We start from the raw sequence: 17,212 nt of genomic DNA, 5'->3' as shown, positions 1-17,212 counted from the left end.
TAGCAGCACACCGCTGCGCTGCGACCCTTTGAAATGCGATGCGTTATAAGAAATTTCATCAGTGTTATCATCGTACTTCATGCTGTTTAGTGTTAGAAATGGGATATAGCGTGACTGCCCTCCCCTTGCCCCAACGATGAAGCCGCGGTAACCGAGCTATGCTGATAACGCGCGCCTCTGTCGCTGAGCCCCGTCGCTCTGTGCGGTGTGCACCAGTGGCAATGACAGGCGTTGGCGGCGGGGGCGCGCGATGGATCGCCAGGGGTTGTCGCCTCATGCGGTTACCACTTCAGAGAGTCGATCACCGGTGATCTATTTGAATAGACGTAGTAACGAAAGAGTTAAGCGTACTGTTTGTGCAATTACTCATATTTTAAGATGATTTAGCATGGGCCAGGGGGACTATATATGAACATAATATACTGAAATTCTAGGCGATATGGCAACCTGCAGGAGCTACATGCAACAAACTAGGCTGACAGACCACTTTAATGTCAAATGTCACATTACCCCACAATAATGTGGAAATAAGCATGTGTAGCAATGGGGTTTCACGTGCCACCATAATGATAGTTTGGCTGATGGGTGCTTTGTGCAAGAGATCCACAGCTGTTGGCACAGGGTGGCTCTCACCTTACCTGGTTTTCTGTTCACTTGGTTGTCAAAAATGTTACGAAAAAGGTTAGGCTGTACTCTTGGCAGCACTCTGCGGAACATGTTGTGCAAGGAAACTTTCATGTTAAATCCAACTGCTATGTGCTAATTTTTTTAAAATTTCCGAGTGTCAGGCCTGGAGGAAGGAGTGGCCTTAACATGAGCACATATAGTAAATCATCAAATGCCTGCAAGTTGTTTAAAAGCCACCTGTAATGTAAGTACCTCTGCCTGGAACTGTGCATTAGCCATGCGCTCCACTTGTGTAGCCTTTTCAGCATCCTGTAGCTTGTCTTGTGCGGATGCAAGTTGCTCTTTCAAGCTTTCACACTGCTCCCTAGAGAGCTGAAGTTTTTTTTCCAAATTATGTAGTGCTTGGGTACTCATTTCAACCTGCAATCACAAGAGAAGCTGGTCATGCTCAGGATATAAATGCCATTGTATATAAGCATTGCCCTAGCTCTCAAGGATTAAGAAGACAATAAGCCACAATCCTTACCTGCTTCAAAGCAGAATCCAAGTGAGTCTGAAGTTGTGCTGCAAGCATGTTTTTTGACTGAACCTGAAAAAGATTGCCACGGAAACCTCTGCAGTCAGAAACCCTTGCAATACCTCAATAGGCAGCTGCCAATGTGCAATGTAGAATTTGCTTCAGCAATATTAAAAACTGCAACATACTTTTTTCTATACTAGGTACATCACAGTCACAAAGGTTTATGCACTAAATCTGCAGTCCTCAATCTATCAAAAGCCTTAGGACTTCAAAAAGTGCCGAGTAACCTCTTATATCCTGGCTTCCATTCTTTCCTGTTCAATCTGCATATATAAAAAAAAAAAAAAAAAAGGGAAAGAAAAGAAACACACACAAGACACCTGAAAAAAAAAAAAAATGCTTGAATTAAATCGATAGGACTGGCTGTGGATTGAGGCAGTCTGCTATGAACAATTGCAGTATGATTAGACCAAAAACAAAGTAGAAAAATGATTATGGTTAAGGTTCTTTTAGATGCTCACAGAGCTCAAAAAGCACTCCTAAAAACCCAAGGGCTGCATGCAGCTTAGTCTGAGAGCTCCTGTACTAAACACATCTTGCTAGTTTTACTGAATGCCTTAATTCCAATGGGCATGAACCAATCATATTGACAATGTTAGTATGGAGCAACAGCTTTCTTTAAGAAAAGCGCTCTACTGCAGGGATTCCTAACATATCTGGCCTTGAGAAAAGCAAGTGGCTTTCAAACAATGCTGAGGAACACCCCATGTCTTGCTTTCTGCTCCTTCCTGCCTATTGTGCATGCAAATGAATATGCTAATGCACAATCCCTAAAAAGATATCCACATTTGATGTAAACAATGGCCAAAATATTGTGATAAAGAAATGAATATGATTAGCCCCAAAATGGAGTAGGTAAAGGAAAGTTGGGTTTGAGGTCTGCGTGGAATAAGTACTTGGAAGCCATAAAAGAACTGCTTTGACCCTTTTGGGAACCTCTGTTCTAATGCAGTATAAAAACAAAATCAGCTAAATTTCAGGACGATGCATAGTTAACTTCAATGCCAATATATATTCCCTGTATATACTACTAGGTCATTTTTTTCTGTTTACTGATTTTTATTTTAAAAGCTGCGAGAGCCGCATCGGCTTGTAGTCTAGTACTCTGCGGTATGCAGGGTTTAATGTCCCGATGCGACTTGAGCTATGAGGGATGCCATAGTGGAGGACTCTGAATTAATTTTGACCACCTGGGGATCTTTAATGCACACACTGGCATGATACAGCACACAGGCAGATTGCACAGCAAGGTGGACATTACGTGCATAGAACTCAATAATTAGAAAATAATTCAACTAAAGTCAAATGCTCGCTTGTTTATTTTTTATTTTAGGGGCAGGATTATGCTGTGAAACTGAAGACTGTCAACATCAAAAGTGAGCCTAGTTTTAAAATTTTCTTTACCGGCACCGTGGTTTGAAATATATTGTGCCAAAAATATGTACTGGAAAATCTTTTGACATTCATACGGCACGGACTTGAAACAGTGTTGCCAGAGTGCTGCGAATACAGATGCAATTTGTACATTTTATGATGCAGAAGCAATTAGCATGATTTTGGTGACAATGCTGCCCTCACTAAAACATTTTATAAATATGCAACATGCATCCAACTCAACTAGCTTCGAAATGTGCAATCTTGACATTTGGCATTCCAAACAATATTGCCAATAAAGAAAATTAAAAAACCTGGGCTCACTTACGATTTTGACAGCCTTTGATCTCTCAACACAATCCTGCCTCCTCAAATCGAAAATAAAGTTTATTAGCTAATTTTAGTTAATTAATCATCTGTTTATAGAGTGATATCATATAAGTAATGTCCTCTTTGCTGCACAATCCATCTGCACAGACGTCTTGCAATTTCTGTGCACAAGCATTAAAGCTTCCAATGTCAAAAGGAACTGTTGTCAGTGAATGTCTGAAGCTTTTGAGGTGAAGGGAATAAATGTGGCCGCGACTGGGTTTGACCCTGTAGCGGCTCAAACTGATCAGCCTTGCTGTCCACTGCATGAAAGTTCTATAGATAGTATCACCTCGCATGTGTGACTGCCGCTCTCCCTCACTGTGCACTGCATGTTGTTATCTTCATTACTTCGAAAACACCACTATTGCACTGCTCTCTCAAGGTGCATTAAGCAGTCCCAAAATTTTATGGTGCATTACCACTAAGGCCCGTAGACATCGATTTCAGAGATCTTTGCTTGAAGCCTGGAACCCTAACCTTGAACTGAAAGTGAAGTGAAACGGGATGTGCCAGTATACATACTACTTCGCATTTGGCCAGCTAAGCTAAACAGGATGTATTTTTTCAAAATAATCTGGAAATGTTAAAAAATATCACCCTGTAGAACTGCTAACTACTTGAATAAACAATTATGTTAGCTGAGCTACGCAAAAGATTTAGTAACAAGGCAAATATCAACAGTGTTAAATGTGCATACATGCACTAAAAATAATTGCATTTTTTGTTAAAGTGCACTAAGATTTCATGGCGAAAGCACTACTCCTAATGAAAACTAGCCTGCGCACCTGTGAATCAAGCTTAGAGTGCAAAAATCAAAGGGCAGCTTTTCAGAATGGATTTTCAAAATAAGTTTGTTCCATCAGAACAACACAAGGTAAAACAGCGCGAAACTACACACAAGACGCAGAAAGGTAAGACGAACACAGGCGTTGAGTGACAACTAACTGTTTATTGTTCTGATACCTCAGTAGATATACAGCCGGCATCAAGAACAAGAAAAAGAATACAGCCACATCGCAAGCAGAGATCAAGCAGGAGCGCTATGATTGCCCAAGTCCCGATAGGAAAAGCAGCTCCTTATCTAGAAGGGCTATGGAAGGAGTGCTTACACAACGATTTTGCAGGCTCGCAATATTCTTTCTGTGTTTTGTGTGGCGACAAAACCACGCGAGAAATTATCAAGGCTCAGAATATTGCGAGCCTGCAAAATCACTGTGTAAGCACTCCTTTCATAGCCGTTCTAGATAAGGAGCTGCTTTTCATATCGGGACCTGGGTGATCATAGCGCTCCTGCTTGATCTCTGTTCGCGATGTGGCTGTATTCTTTTTCTTGTTCTTGATGCCGGCTGTATATCTACTGAGGTATCAGAACAATAAACCGTTAGTTGTCAGTCAGCACCTGTGTTCATCTCACCTTTCTGCGTCCTGTGTGTGGTTTTGTGCTGTTTTACCTTGTGATGATCAACCAACTGGCCCGCAATGTGTTATTCAAGTCCATCGGAAAGTTTAATGCATTACATCTAAGCATACCTCACAATAGTTATAGCGTGTTACATTGTGTGGCTAATGTTGTGAAAAGAATAGGCAGAAATTTGTTGAATAAAAGAAATGTTTGCTCTCCCTGCACTCTTAAAAGACTGTTTTGAACTGCAGTTGAAATGCTCCCTTCTGGAGAATAACTTATCTTCGGTTTGTCGCAAATTCGCAGCTATGGGCATTATACCAATCAGTATCTGTGGAAGAAAACACAATGAAGCTATTTCTGCTGCAGAATTGTTAAGTTCTTCCTTAAACACGGTATAGAACAAGCTGTTGCAAATCTGGTAGGCTAAAGAATGCATGTTATTGCTAGACAGTATCACAACAACTGGAGCACAAAATATTACTTTGAACAATGGCAGCGAGGGCAAGCCTGAAATCAATGAACAATACATGTGCTTTTATCTGGAAAGGGTTTTTTTTGTAGACCCAGTGCATGCCACACTTCTTTTTCCTTAATCCCACTAAAGCCTTTCTTTAAATAAAGAGGCCTCTATCTATAATTCTTTCTGAGGATGACCAACTTTCCAGACAAAGACAAGCTCTCTGCCCTTCCTCTGACCCTAAGTTTGTGCTTCAAGGAATATCTTCTTCACTCTCTACAGCTGAAAACTGCTTTGCACATGACTGACAGTAATGATCCAGACTGCATGTGCAAATTTAGGTGATTGGTCATTGAATAGACAGTGGCAAAAAATTACTATCCAAATTAGGTAGACCCCGCCGGGGTGGCGCAGTGGTTACGGCGCTCGACTACTGTTCCCAAGGACGCGGGATCGAATCCCGGCCTCGGCGGCAGCTTTTCGATGGAGGCGAAAAGCAAGGCGCCCGTGTGCTGTGCGATGTCAGTGCACGTTAAAGAACCCCAGGTGGTCGAAATTTCCGGAGTCCTCCACTACGGCGTCTCTCATAGTCTGAGTTGCTTTGGGACGTTAAACCCCACAAACCAACCAACCAAATTAGGTAGACAAGAGCAGAATGCCACGAAAGAACACACTGCCAAATAAGAAGGAGCAACTGAATCCTCTACAAAGGCCTGATTCATTTCTGTAGCTAAAAATGCAATCTATACCTCTGTGTAAGCAACAACAACTGTCTGTACTATATTCCTTAAAATTACAGGGCTTAGAATTGGGTTAACTAAGACTAGTTCTGGAACATGGACCAAACATCTGTTGCTGGAAATTTTCGACAATACTGATTTCAAAATTTTGGAGGACACTACTAGCAAAGTGCCAGGCTTGGCTTTCACAATTTTTCTTCTTGATTCCTTCATAACGTTGTGTTAAAGAGCTCATTTTTACTACAGTAGAACCAAATAGTAGAACGCCTTTATAATAAAGTCACTTGGACCGGCAAAAATCTTTACTATATCAGGGTCTTTACTATATCAGTTGTTGATGATGACATGGTTCTTAAGATGCTGCCTGTTAATTAAATGGCTACTTACTAAGAATTTTTGTAGTTTAATAAAAAATCTCTAATATACCTTTTACCTCTTCTTATCGTCTCTTCGTGCCATTTTATCAGTTATAAAATTTTTTGCCTACATCTTGTGGAAGCACCTCTTAGCATGAGGACAGCATGGCTACGAATACAACCAAGTTTGATTTCATGTAAAAACCAGCCTTTCATGAATAATCAGTCATCTTCGCTGTTTGTCTTTTAAAAGGCAATAAATGAGAAATGTGTGCGGCAGTAAAGCGCTGCAAAACCACACGCGCTTCATTTCCTTATTTCGTGCTACACTTTCACTTTTCTTTACTTCCTGAACGGACCGCGCCACCTTCTTTTCATGTTTGTAGACAGCTTTACTTTTCTTTTTTTCCATGCGCTGCATGCTTTCTCCCACGGCTCCAAGGTTTAGGTGAAGTTGGCTTCTCTTGAGTGTTGCTAAGCCTGATGGTAAAGCCATTTAAAAGAACACTCGGTGCCTTTTTTTTTTTTTTTTTCTGTAAAAAACAAAAAAATGCCTCGCGGTCCTAGGTAGCGCGCATGCAGCAATGACTTTTCATGGGAAGTCGTTGCCGCGGCCAGACGCACTTTACTATAACCGATTTTCACCGAAAATGTCTTTACTATAAATGGGGGAAAATGCACAGTCTTCTATGGAAGATGAACTGGGACTTTTGTTTCACTTTACTATAACCGAGTTTTTACTATATCCGAGTTAACTATAGGGGGTTCTACTACTAACAGCAAGCAGGTAAACTAATAACACATACCTCTTCAACGGCACAGTTCAGTCGTTCTTTTAATGAACGCAGCTCGCGATCGATCTCTTGGTGTCCAGTTGAGGGGAAGTTCTGGAATTTACAAAGCATTGTACAGAATCCTTTTAAAATGGAAATCTAAAATAAGTGGCTAATAATAACAGTAATAAGGTGAAGTTGTAGATATGCCACCCAAGGAAGCTTTTGTAATGGCCGTGACACCTTATCTATGCTAGCAAGTATGTTTTTGTAACGATGCTTTATTTTATTTTGCCATCTAGGTGCCTATCGAACTTTGGATTTTTTTTTTCTTCTCTTTGGCTGTACGCATTCTCCCATGGGTTTTGCTTCCTTGCCGCTATTAAAATGCAAAAATGTAACCGCTCCTGCTCTGACTACCAAGAGGCAGTATTTAATAAAATAAACAAAGTGGTCCGCTTGGTCTGCCTCTCTGCAACACTGGCTCACTGGTTAGGGCGCTCGACTGCTGAGCCTCAATACGCTGGTTTGATCCCTACTGCAATGGAGGTGAAAGACAAGGTGCCCGTGTACTGTGCAATGTCAATGCACCCCAGAACCCCAGATGGTCAAAATTATTCTGGAGCACTTCACTATGACGTCCCTCCCACCCCATGTCGTTTTGGGGCGTTAAACCCCATGTACCCATATCTCTTAACCTGCTTGTTTCCTTCGTACCCTTCAGCACAGAGTCCTCCTTGCATTACACAGTGATCCATCAATTAGCAACTGTCGTACACACTGCAGCATTCACTTTGAAGCCTTGCAGAGATCGGACAAATTGCAATAAAATAAAGAAAAGTCATCTCCCTCTGATTACATTTGCATTGTAGTGATGGAAATGACTTGGGAGCAGCTCTATGGGACTAGTAGACAAAGAAGAGGAAGAGGTCAAGTGTGCATGCCTTGGTTTGGACACAGTGTGCTGCGAGCCTATATTTCATACTCCTACCATCGAAACCTGTTAGTAAATCCCCTCTTACAGCACTTAATTTCTTGTGTTAGCTGTGACAAAAAGAAATTTCCGCACCATGTTTTCAAGCTTAAAGGGTGTGTACACTTGTGCAAAGATAGGGAATGTGTAATGCTGTAGAATCAACCCACAGCTAATAAGTTTTCTACATTATAAATGCCATTATAAATGCCTAGTTGGTATTTTTCAAATGTCCTGCTCGACTTTTCAGCTGTCTCTAGAACAATGCTCAAAAAAGGGAAGCGCCCTCAATGCTCTTGATGGCTCCCTATAGTCGACCATAGTCCCCCAAAGCAAAGCACATAACGTCACAATTTTTAATCTGTGGTGCTGATCAATTGGATGGCACTGCATGTGAGGTTTAACATCCCAACGCAACATCAGTTATATGAGATGCCGTAATGGAGGGCTTCAATAATTTTGACCATCCGGAGTTCTTCCAATGTCCATGATATCACACTGTACACAAGCGCCTTCTTTCTGTTTCATTTCCATTGAAATGCAGCTAACGAGGTTGACATCGAACCTGCGTTTTTTGGGCTCATCAGTTGACAGCCACCATAGAGGGGCAATCAATTCGAAATTAATATTCATTTTATGCCTCAAAGTTAACTAATTAGAAAGTAGAAGAGAAAACAAGCATGTTCCACTGGTGGGATTCGAACCCATGACCTCTGAATTTTGGATGAGGCACTCTACCAACTGAGCTACAACAGCGGCTGTCCAGTTTTCTACTTTGGGCGTATTTATGCTAAAATGTAACCTAGCCATGAGTATGTTCACCACTGGCACCCTCCTCCACAGCAGCAAACACAGATTGTCCTGTATTGTGGAATGTGTCACATGGAACATGGTCAAATTGGTAAGAGCAGGAGCTGTGCGAGAGCCCTCCATGATATCAGAACTACCAGCACCAAGCCATCAAGCAGACAAGGGAAGGAAAATGAGAAGCTCCCTAGTAAGGGCACCTAGCAGGCTGCTGACTGCAGTTTGAGAGAAGTTAGTAGAAAATACAGATTACAGAGTATAGCTTGGGGGAAATTGTGACATACTCATTCAGCCGTATCTTTTACAACTCAGCTAGCTGCTTTAGCTTGTAAGGATACTAAAGAAAGGTAGCCGAGTTGTGAAAGATACAGAAAAAACCGATAGAAAAAAAGATACAGAAAAGATACAGATACAGATATTTCTTCAATAAAAAATTATAAATGCAACGCAAGCTTCCTTTCAATGACTACAACTGCAATGATTTAAAAAGTGCCCTAGCCCTTGAGCAGGAAAATTTATATCATGCACAAATGTGAAAAACCAAGTTTAAAAGGGCAACTCCGGGGATTTTTTGAACATTCTGAGTTCGTAATCCCATCACATTCCTTAAGATCCCCTCTCTCTAGTGCAAAAAAATGGTTTTTCAACATAACAAGTAGAAGTATCTTAACAGAGAGTAAAAACAAAACTGAAAGTTAGTTTCAGCCAAGCTATGACATCACGGGTACGCCTGCAAAAATAATCATTCACAAGTTGCTTAGCTAAGCTGGCAGCTGACAGCTGACAGCTGGGGTCACTATTTGTCTCAAATGACCGAAAGCAAGCTAAAAATTTTGTCCAGCTGCAAACACAGAGCAAATATATACGGTCATGCATTCAGTCATGTCACATACACAAGGTTGCTTTGAAAAAATTAAAACTGAAAACTTAAAATTTGAAAAATTTTAAAATTCATTCGCGTCGCAACAAACTGTGAAATTTGGTATAAATCACCATAAAACTCGGCAGAATGTACCGTGAGCGTCTCAGTAAAATCTGGGGAGATTAAAAAAATGCTGGAGTTCCCCTTTACGAGCCTTGATTATCAAAATAATAAGTGCATACAGAAAGCACTACTTGTATAAAATGAGTTACATTTGTGTTTACTTATGCCTTGGCTAAACACGAGCTGTATGTGGCAGCACAGATCTTCACGTAAACCGACAGATTTGGAATGTGCAAATTACTTACACAAGCACATAATCGCCTTACCTCTAACTCAAACACAGCAAGCATGTCAGCAACAGTTTATAGGCCAGCAGTATGCTGTGCTCTTTCAAATATGCCTTACTGCTTCCACTGGAAACAAAGCTGCATTCTTGAAATTGCTGCTTTCACTTTAATCAAACATAATTAAATTTAAGTTCTAATCAATTTGAAATGATAGTTTTGGGTAAGGTTGTTGTTGAAGATATATTTGTTGCCTTTCATTGCTCCAATTTGATAACTTGGCCCACAAAGAGCACCATAAATACAGTCAAAATGATTGTTTTAACCGTCAAACTTTCCCCATAACACATTTTCAGGAGCCGCATTCTCACTGCCTCAAGCGGCTTCAGTGAACACCACATACAGCGCGTTGCACAATTAGAGGCGTGCTGTAGAATGCTTCTCCCAGCTAAACCGCAGAATCTTCGCAGTTCAAATTTTGCACAGAAATGGCGTTTTGTCGTTAGTATTTTTTAATACCAAATTTGTTAGGGGCACTTGCCTGATTCAATCAAAAGAAGTCGGATGTTCTTACTATATGCAGCGGCGGCGAAGTAAAAGAAACCATCACTCCAACGCTAACACCAGAGGCGACATCTTGTGCTGTTTCCCCCAACTCTGCCACAACAAAATAAGAGGTGCCACCGGTGTTGTCGTTGGGGCAATGGTTTCTTTTGCTTCGCCGCCGTCGCATACGATAAGAACATCCGACTTCTTTTGATTGAATCAGGCAAGTACCCCAAACAAATTTCGTATTAAAAAATACTGATGACAAAATGCCATTTCTGTGCGAAATTTGAACTGTGAGGATTTCGCGGTTTAGTTGGGAGAAGCATTTTACAGCACGCCTCTAATTGTGCAACACGCTTTACTTCCAGCTGATATATGGTTCAAGAACAGACACAAGGCATGAGAGCACTGAAAATAAGCAATTTTGTTTTCTCTCCCATGTAATACATTGCCTAGGCAGCATGTGAAGCACGTTTCGCTCTCAGTGACAACTGTGCTATTTTCAGGATGTGTGGGCTGGGCTTTCCATCAGCAGTGCACATCATGGCAACTAACTCTGTGCACTGGTAAGCATCTCTACACCTTACCGGTGACATTAATGAAGGATGTTCAGAAAATCATGTTGGTTTGTTTGCTTGCAACTACAACAAGTAAAAACAATGTCAAAGCAAAAAATTACTTCTAATGCTAACTTATCCTGACAGCGTCGTGAAACCAACATCACGCAAATGAACTCGTCTCCTCTGCACATGCTGAAAGCATACTGCGTTAAGCTTTTAACAAGTAAAACCAATCATTCACCTCACTGACTATGCCTTGATATGTTTCAAAGATATGTAAAAGGAAATGGTCTGCACCTTTGCATTGGTACGTTGCCATAAGATTAAATTACTTCACAGTCCCCTCAGCTCACATACACCTGCTCGAGACACTGATCCCTGGATAATAGAGCAGTACCAACAAATACTAGTATTTGCTGCGTCGCACTGAAGCTGGAAAGTTGTGCACCATGAAATAATGTTTTGTTACAGTTAAACTGGCACAGCAATTTTGGCTTGCACCTTTTTTTCTTTCCTTCATTTCTTAACCAATCGCGAGCCACCGACTGCCAACTCACCTCCCATTCCACGTCTGTCTGAGTTCCAGTTACTCCAAAGCCCTTGTCAGAAACATCCGTTTGGGTGATAACATGGTTCAGCACTGGTGGATGGCGATGATCACTTTGACAGCAGGCTACAATCGTTGAATCTGTCTGTATGCTCACACTGACAGGAGTGCTCTCCTCGTCTTCTATTCCAACAAGGGCACATTCAGTGCTCACTGCAGCGTCTGCTTGCTGAGCATTTTGATGGTGGTAAGGTACTCTCTTTGGTAAGTTGCAAAGCAAGCACCTTTTTGGTGCATTCCTTCCCTTTCTTCTCCAGGAGGAAAAGAAACCACTTTCTTCAGATGCACTTCTTGATAAAAAGTCTATACCACTGCCCAGCTCCATCGTACTTTCTGCTTCTAGCACCGAGACTGAATTTTCCCACGGGACCATGGTGCTTAGAGAATCCAGCTCCTGGCAGAAAAAGTGAAAGGAAGTGAGGGCATAAAAAACAAACCCGAATACTACAGAGAAACCCCTCAGACATTGCTAAAGCAAGCCCCTATTCCAACAATTCAACCATAATGCATAAGTAGGTAAACATTTTACATGCATATTCGAACAGGCAAAACTTCTGCTATATTAAAAAAAAAAAAAATTAAAACAGAGGCAGAAATAAAAAAGCTCTAACATGGCATATTTCATCTTCTTGAGGCTGCAGTATAGCTTGTACATTTCAAGTTAGAAAAAACAGATAAGAAAGGAATACTTTCATCCCTAATAATCAGACATTGAGGCAGGATGTCTTTGCGTATGCACACGAGAAGGGGGTTAGCGGGCTTTCTGTCTTCCTCAACCACGTTAAGGCCTTTGATAGAGAAGAACACACTTATCTTTTCGCATTACTTCGAGGCTAAGGTTTGCCTGAGAAGTTTGTGAAAAAAAAAGGCATAAATTACAGCATTTACACAGATATAACGTGATTCTCTTCAGATTATTAGTTTTAGAATGCACCTTGAAAGCGAAACATTTCAACACATTTGCTTGTCTGGTTGGGTTGATAACTAAGTGAAACTTGAAAATTTTCCAACCATCACTTTTATATTTACAGAAACCCGACGTTTCGGAGCCGGCTCAGTTCCTTCTTCAAGTGTGCATGACGCGGGGCTTGGTGCAGCTATAGGTAATGGAACGGAGAGGTGAAGGGGGGTGGGGAAGGGGGGAGAGAAGAGGGTGGGGATGGAGTGGGTGAGATGGGTGACACAAATGAGAAGAAAGTGTGTTGGGGGGGGGTATAACTTATGATCAGTCATGGTGCCCCAGGTGCAGGGCTGCCCGCTGGCGTCATTATTCTTTTCTTCTGTAAAGTGGCCAGGAAAAAGCGAAGACCTTGTAAGTATACAGCAGGAAGGTTGCCTATTGTCTGGTTGACATTGTTTGCGTTCGTCTCTTTATGCCATGATTTGAGAAGGTATCTCTTTTGATAATTGGTCTCGGTCTCCAGGATGAACATTTCTTCGAAATTTATTTCTTGGTCGGAATCTTCTGAGTGCTGCCAGAACAGCACTCTGAAACCACATGATGAGGCAAGTATGGGGTGTGCTTGAGGAGCGGCCTTCAGTCGCTTGTAGTTGTTTTCCACACATGTTGCTGCCATGCAGTGAAGCAAACCTAACCAAAGCTAGCCTTCACATGGTATGCTTTGCTGCTGAAGGCACCGTGGAGCCCAACTGTTTAATGAGGCTATTTTGTTGATAGTGCACTGCATGGAATTAAACTGCTTATCATAGACAGAAGCTAGTTTCAAAGCACCATAGCATGGGTGCAGTGCATTTTTGCATCTAGGTGACAGGTGAGGTTAGCTGTTGTCCTTTTTATGTCATGAACTATTTTACTCTTAGATTTCAGTGCATGGTTAAATCTCTAAGTAATGAACTTGCATGAAGAGAATTCTTCAATATTATCAAGTTTTTCAATTTCCCAGTGCCGCTCCCAATAAAATGCGTACATTGAAAACTGATATAAAGAACAGGTTGCGGCGGCTGACCTTGATATAACGTAGTCACCAGGCCAACCATCTCTTAGCTATGCTGAATTACAGAAAATTTGGCAGAACTGCACAAGTTTCATGACAGTAAAACATGAACTGACATGAAAGGGCAGTTTACGATCGCAATAGCGTGATGCAGTTGATACAATGCACAGTTTATCTAGGTGGCTAATGCAACAGTCTCCACTGCTTTAGGTTTTGGAAAGTGGCACTACAACAGTCCATGCTCAAAAGCAGCAAAAAGCAATAAGCAAAAGAACACGAGGTGAGCAGTGTGCACCCATCGCCGTCGCAAGGTTGCTCGCGAGATTCCAGTGCTAATAGCTCTAGCGCATCGGTAGCTGGGAGACAGCAGAGTGTGCCGATGCCAAGAGGCAAAGAGTTGGTTTCCATGGGCAACACACATGAATACGCAGACACCCGACTGGCTGTGCAATCATGCACGCTCTCCCTTAAACTGGCTATGGCGCCTCTGACAGACTTGACTTCACCACCCGCCTCTTCTCGTTGGCCCACTAGTAGACGCACTGAGAGAGCTGCGGCAGAAATGGAGGCTGCTGCTGCAGTCGCCGCTTGTATAACTTCAATGAATGGGGATTTACTAATAAACGCTTTCAAGGTTATTCTCCCTGCACATAATTCCTATTTTGGTTTTCAATCTGCATTGTTCTTCCTTTAATCTTCACATGAAAACTGCATATAGCAAAAACATAGATTTAACAAAAAATAGCGAACTTTCTACAATTTCATTATAACCAGGATTAATGGTACCCCAGACTGACTTTTTTTTTTTTCAAGTCTATGCTTTACACAAAACAAGTCAACTTTGCTGACATGTTCACAGTCACGTGTTTCACCAAATCGTTAAGTTGCTGCATTTAAAAGGGTGCTAGGGACAGCTCAGGCCCAATATCACAAGGCAATAAGCGACTGCTTACCTCATACTCTGCATCCGTCTGAACACCCTTTTCTCCAAGCTCTCTTCCAGCAGCTTTAGTTTCAGCGATGACATCTTGGAACTTTTGTGGACGATTATGTACCTCTCTGCAGCAGACTGCGACATTTGCGCCAGTTTGTGTGGTCAAACTGACATGGGTCCAGTTTTCACTACCTGCGGTGACTGGCACGTTTAGAGTGTCTGTCGCTTCTACTGTCTTAGACCTGATGGGCTTGCGATGGAATGCTGCTCGCTTTTTTTTTGGTGTGCTGAATACAAGATGTCTCCTTACTTTGTTTACCCCTCTTTTGAATGATAAAAACACGTTCTCAAAAGAGTCGCATGTGCACTCAGAGCTATCTTCCTCTTGCCATTTCCGTGCTATCGGAGTGAATGCAAGCAAGCTTCTCTTGGTACCCTGAAATTGGCAAAAATACAAAAATGAATAGAAACATAAGTACTGAGAAAAAAAAAAAGAAACCATTATAAAGAAAGTGCTCAACCATTCGGGAAATCCAGGACATCAAAATTTTAAGCAAAAAGAACTGTGATCAGTTGTTTTCACATATAGTAAGAACTCGATAATTTGAACTCTGTTAATTCAAAATTTTGGGTAAATAGAATTTTAGTGGTCCTGTATTTCTGACAAATTTGGCCAGACAATTCAAAGAAGTTGCCTGCCGCAGCCCAGTTAATTTGAAGCTTTGGCGCACTGTGCGAGAATGCCCAATCCCAATTTCATAGCAAATTGGTGAAGAGACAGCACCTTTGAGCTGCATATGCTGTCTCAGAGCAATACTGATTGATGATCAGCACAGCACGTGTCCCAGCCCCAAGTAGAGCGTATAAGGAGTGGGATGAGAAAAGGCCAGCTGGTGAGGTCATTTGTGGCAACACTGACAGATAGTGGTGCTGCTCCCACCATTTGGTATGCTTGTTGGCTGTGGCACAGTGGCTAGGTGGCTTACAAGGCAGATGTTTCGAGATGGCAGAATTATTTGGTTAGAGGGTTAATCTGAATGTTTTTTGCTGTCCCGGTGACTCAGAATTAACAAAGCTTTGTTCTAGTTCTAACTTAACCAGCAAAACAAAGAATGGTGCCAACTTCACAGTGCATAATAGGCAAAAACATAGCACACAAAATGCAGTCCACAAAATGTGAGTGAGCATGCACAGGCAAAGGTGTTTACTTTTCATATGTTTCGCTAATGACTGCGACCATGGCCGTAGCTTTTCAGCAGGGCTGTGGCTCTGAAAACGACATTACCAAAATCAGCTGAAAAACTTGGTTCTGGTGACTCATGTATTTTAGCATCATGGTTTTGGTGGACTACCTCGTAATTTTATCGGCAAAAGTAGAACTGTCCATATAAGTAGGAATTTATGCCAATACTCCCCAATGCAACTCTTTGACCCTTGTCTTTACTATGCCCTTCCGTAGCTTGGCGGGCGTGTGTTTCATATGGCCTTGAACGTGCTTACCGGCGTGCGGCCTCTGTGCCACCCACTTCTTCCTCTTCGCATGTGCGGCACGCAGAGCCGCTAACGCTCGTTTCTTCTTCTACTTCACACACCTGTTGCTACTTCTTCACATACTTCATTCATACCGGTACATATCTCCACAAATATGCAAAACTGCCGGACAGAGTGCCATACAGTCTTCCAGTCTCCTGCTTACCGTTTCTTTCCACCATCACCACTGACCACCTGACTCACCTCCTGAGACCTCCCCTGTCCAATTGCCCTTGATACCTTCGTGTCATCTAGAACTGTAAGGAAAGTTTACTCAAGGCTAAAGTCCCGCTATGCAGCATCAGCAACGGCTATAAGTATCCAGTGTTACCGACTGTAGTGATAGCTCTAAATAATGCTGCTGAATGGTTAATAACTATGCATAACCTCCACTTTCAAAATGCCCTCGACACCTTCGTGTCATCTAGACCCTGTGGTGTCCTTAAGGCTCACAGACCTCCATGGAGGAGTTGCGCTTTTGATTTGTCTACTTAGGATTAGCAGTGTTAAACCTTTCCTTGAATTTTTTGCTTTCTGTGAGAGCTACGCACAATCAACTTGGGCCAACCAACACTGTTTGAAGACAAAAGTATCCAGAACGTAAAGCTTGGTTTAGAAACTGAATGGCTCAAAATTTTCAGGTATAACTGAACTAGCTGAACTGTACAAATTGTAAGCAATGCTTCATTCCAATTTGAAAAAACAAGCAAGCAGCACCGTTGTCCATTGTAGATTAAAAATATATATATTTGTTCTGTACGGTGTGGCACTCATATTCACATCGCCAAAGGAGCCCTTGCGCCATGAAATCTGAATCATCATTGTAGTCTCTCCTAAACTAACACTAACAGCTCATCTCAATCATAGGTTTCAATTTACTATGCAAAGCACAGAGGCCTCTTCTGAGCAGAAACCTGGAGGCAACCGTACAGCCCCGTCGCAAACAAAAAATCCAGACTGGCTGGTATGGAATGTGATGTCACATACCATGTGACCAGCGAAATTGTGCAGCCGTCAGGTGTGTGGACCTGCGCGGCACCCCTGATAAGGTGGTGCGGCACGTGATGCCACATACAACATGACCTGATAATGGGACAGCAGCAGTAATGGCGCGTGATGCATCAGTCGGTAGCTGCACTCGGGCAACTTCATATGATGTACACAAGGGTGCTCGGCTCTATGTTATCGCTCCATCACACATATTCACTAATCCATTAATTAAAATCCATTAAAATCATTAAAAATTAAAATCCATTAAGTAAAACAACATGCCATGATAGTTCCTTAGGAACTCAGCAACGTGGACTGGCCCACTCGTTCCCTGGGTAGCCAAACAAAGTGCACATTTTAACTGCTTACATATTAATGGTCATGTCCAGCTACTTGCAATTTCAAACCATTTTA

At 42.0% G+C, this 17,212-nt stretch overlaps 1 protein-coding gene across 14 annotated transcripts in view; it reads right to left on the bottom strand.

The window, feature by feature from the left end:
* Positions 1-17,212, bottom strand: part of LOC146205879 (uncharacterized) — a 71,707-nt gene that overhangs the window by 6,134 nt on the left and 48,361 nt on the right. For 13 of the 14 annotated variants that reach the window (XM_084590533.1, XM_084590534.1, XM_084590532.1 and 10 more), the window contains 5 exons: positions 14,298-14,714; positions 11,340-11,783; positions 6,718-6,798; positions 1,154-1,216; positions 880-1,047 (listed from right to left, as the gene is read on the bottom strand). In XM_084590533.1, coding sequence (XP_084446659.1) covers positions 880-1,047; positions 1,154-1,216; positions 6,718-6,798; positions 11,340-11,783; positions 14,298-14,714 — 1,173 coding nt within the window. The remainder of the gene's footprint in view (positions 1-879; positions 1,048-1,153; positions 1,217-6,717; positions 6,799-11,339; positions 11,784-14,297; positions 14,715-17,212) is intronic. The other variant, XM_084590521.1, reaches the window with a different exon arrangement.

The sequence above is a fragment of the Amblyomma maculatum genome, chromosome 1 (genome assembly GCF_055883805.1).
Source record: "Amblyomma maculatum isolate TAMU_Amacu chromosome 1, ASM5588380v1, whole genome shotgun sequence".
Classification (NCBI taxonomy): domain Eukaryota; kingdom Metazoa; phylum Arthropoda; class Arachnida; order Ixodida; family Ixodidae; genus Amblyomma; species Amblyomma maculatum.
Note: the sequence above shows the minus strand (reverse complement) of the source record. Positions and strands in the feature narration are given on the sequence as shown.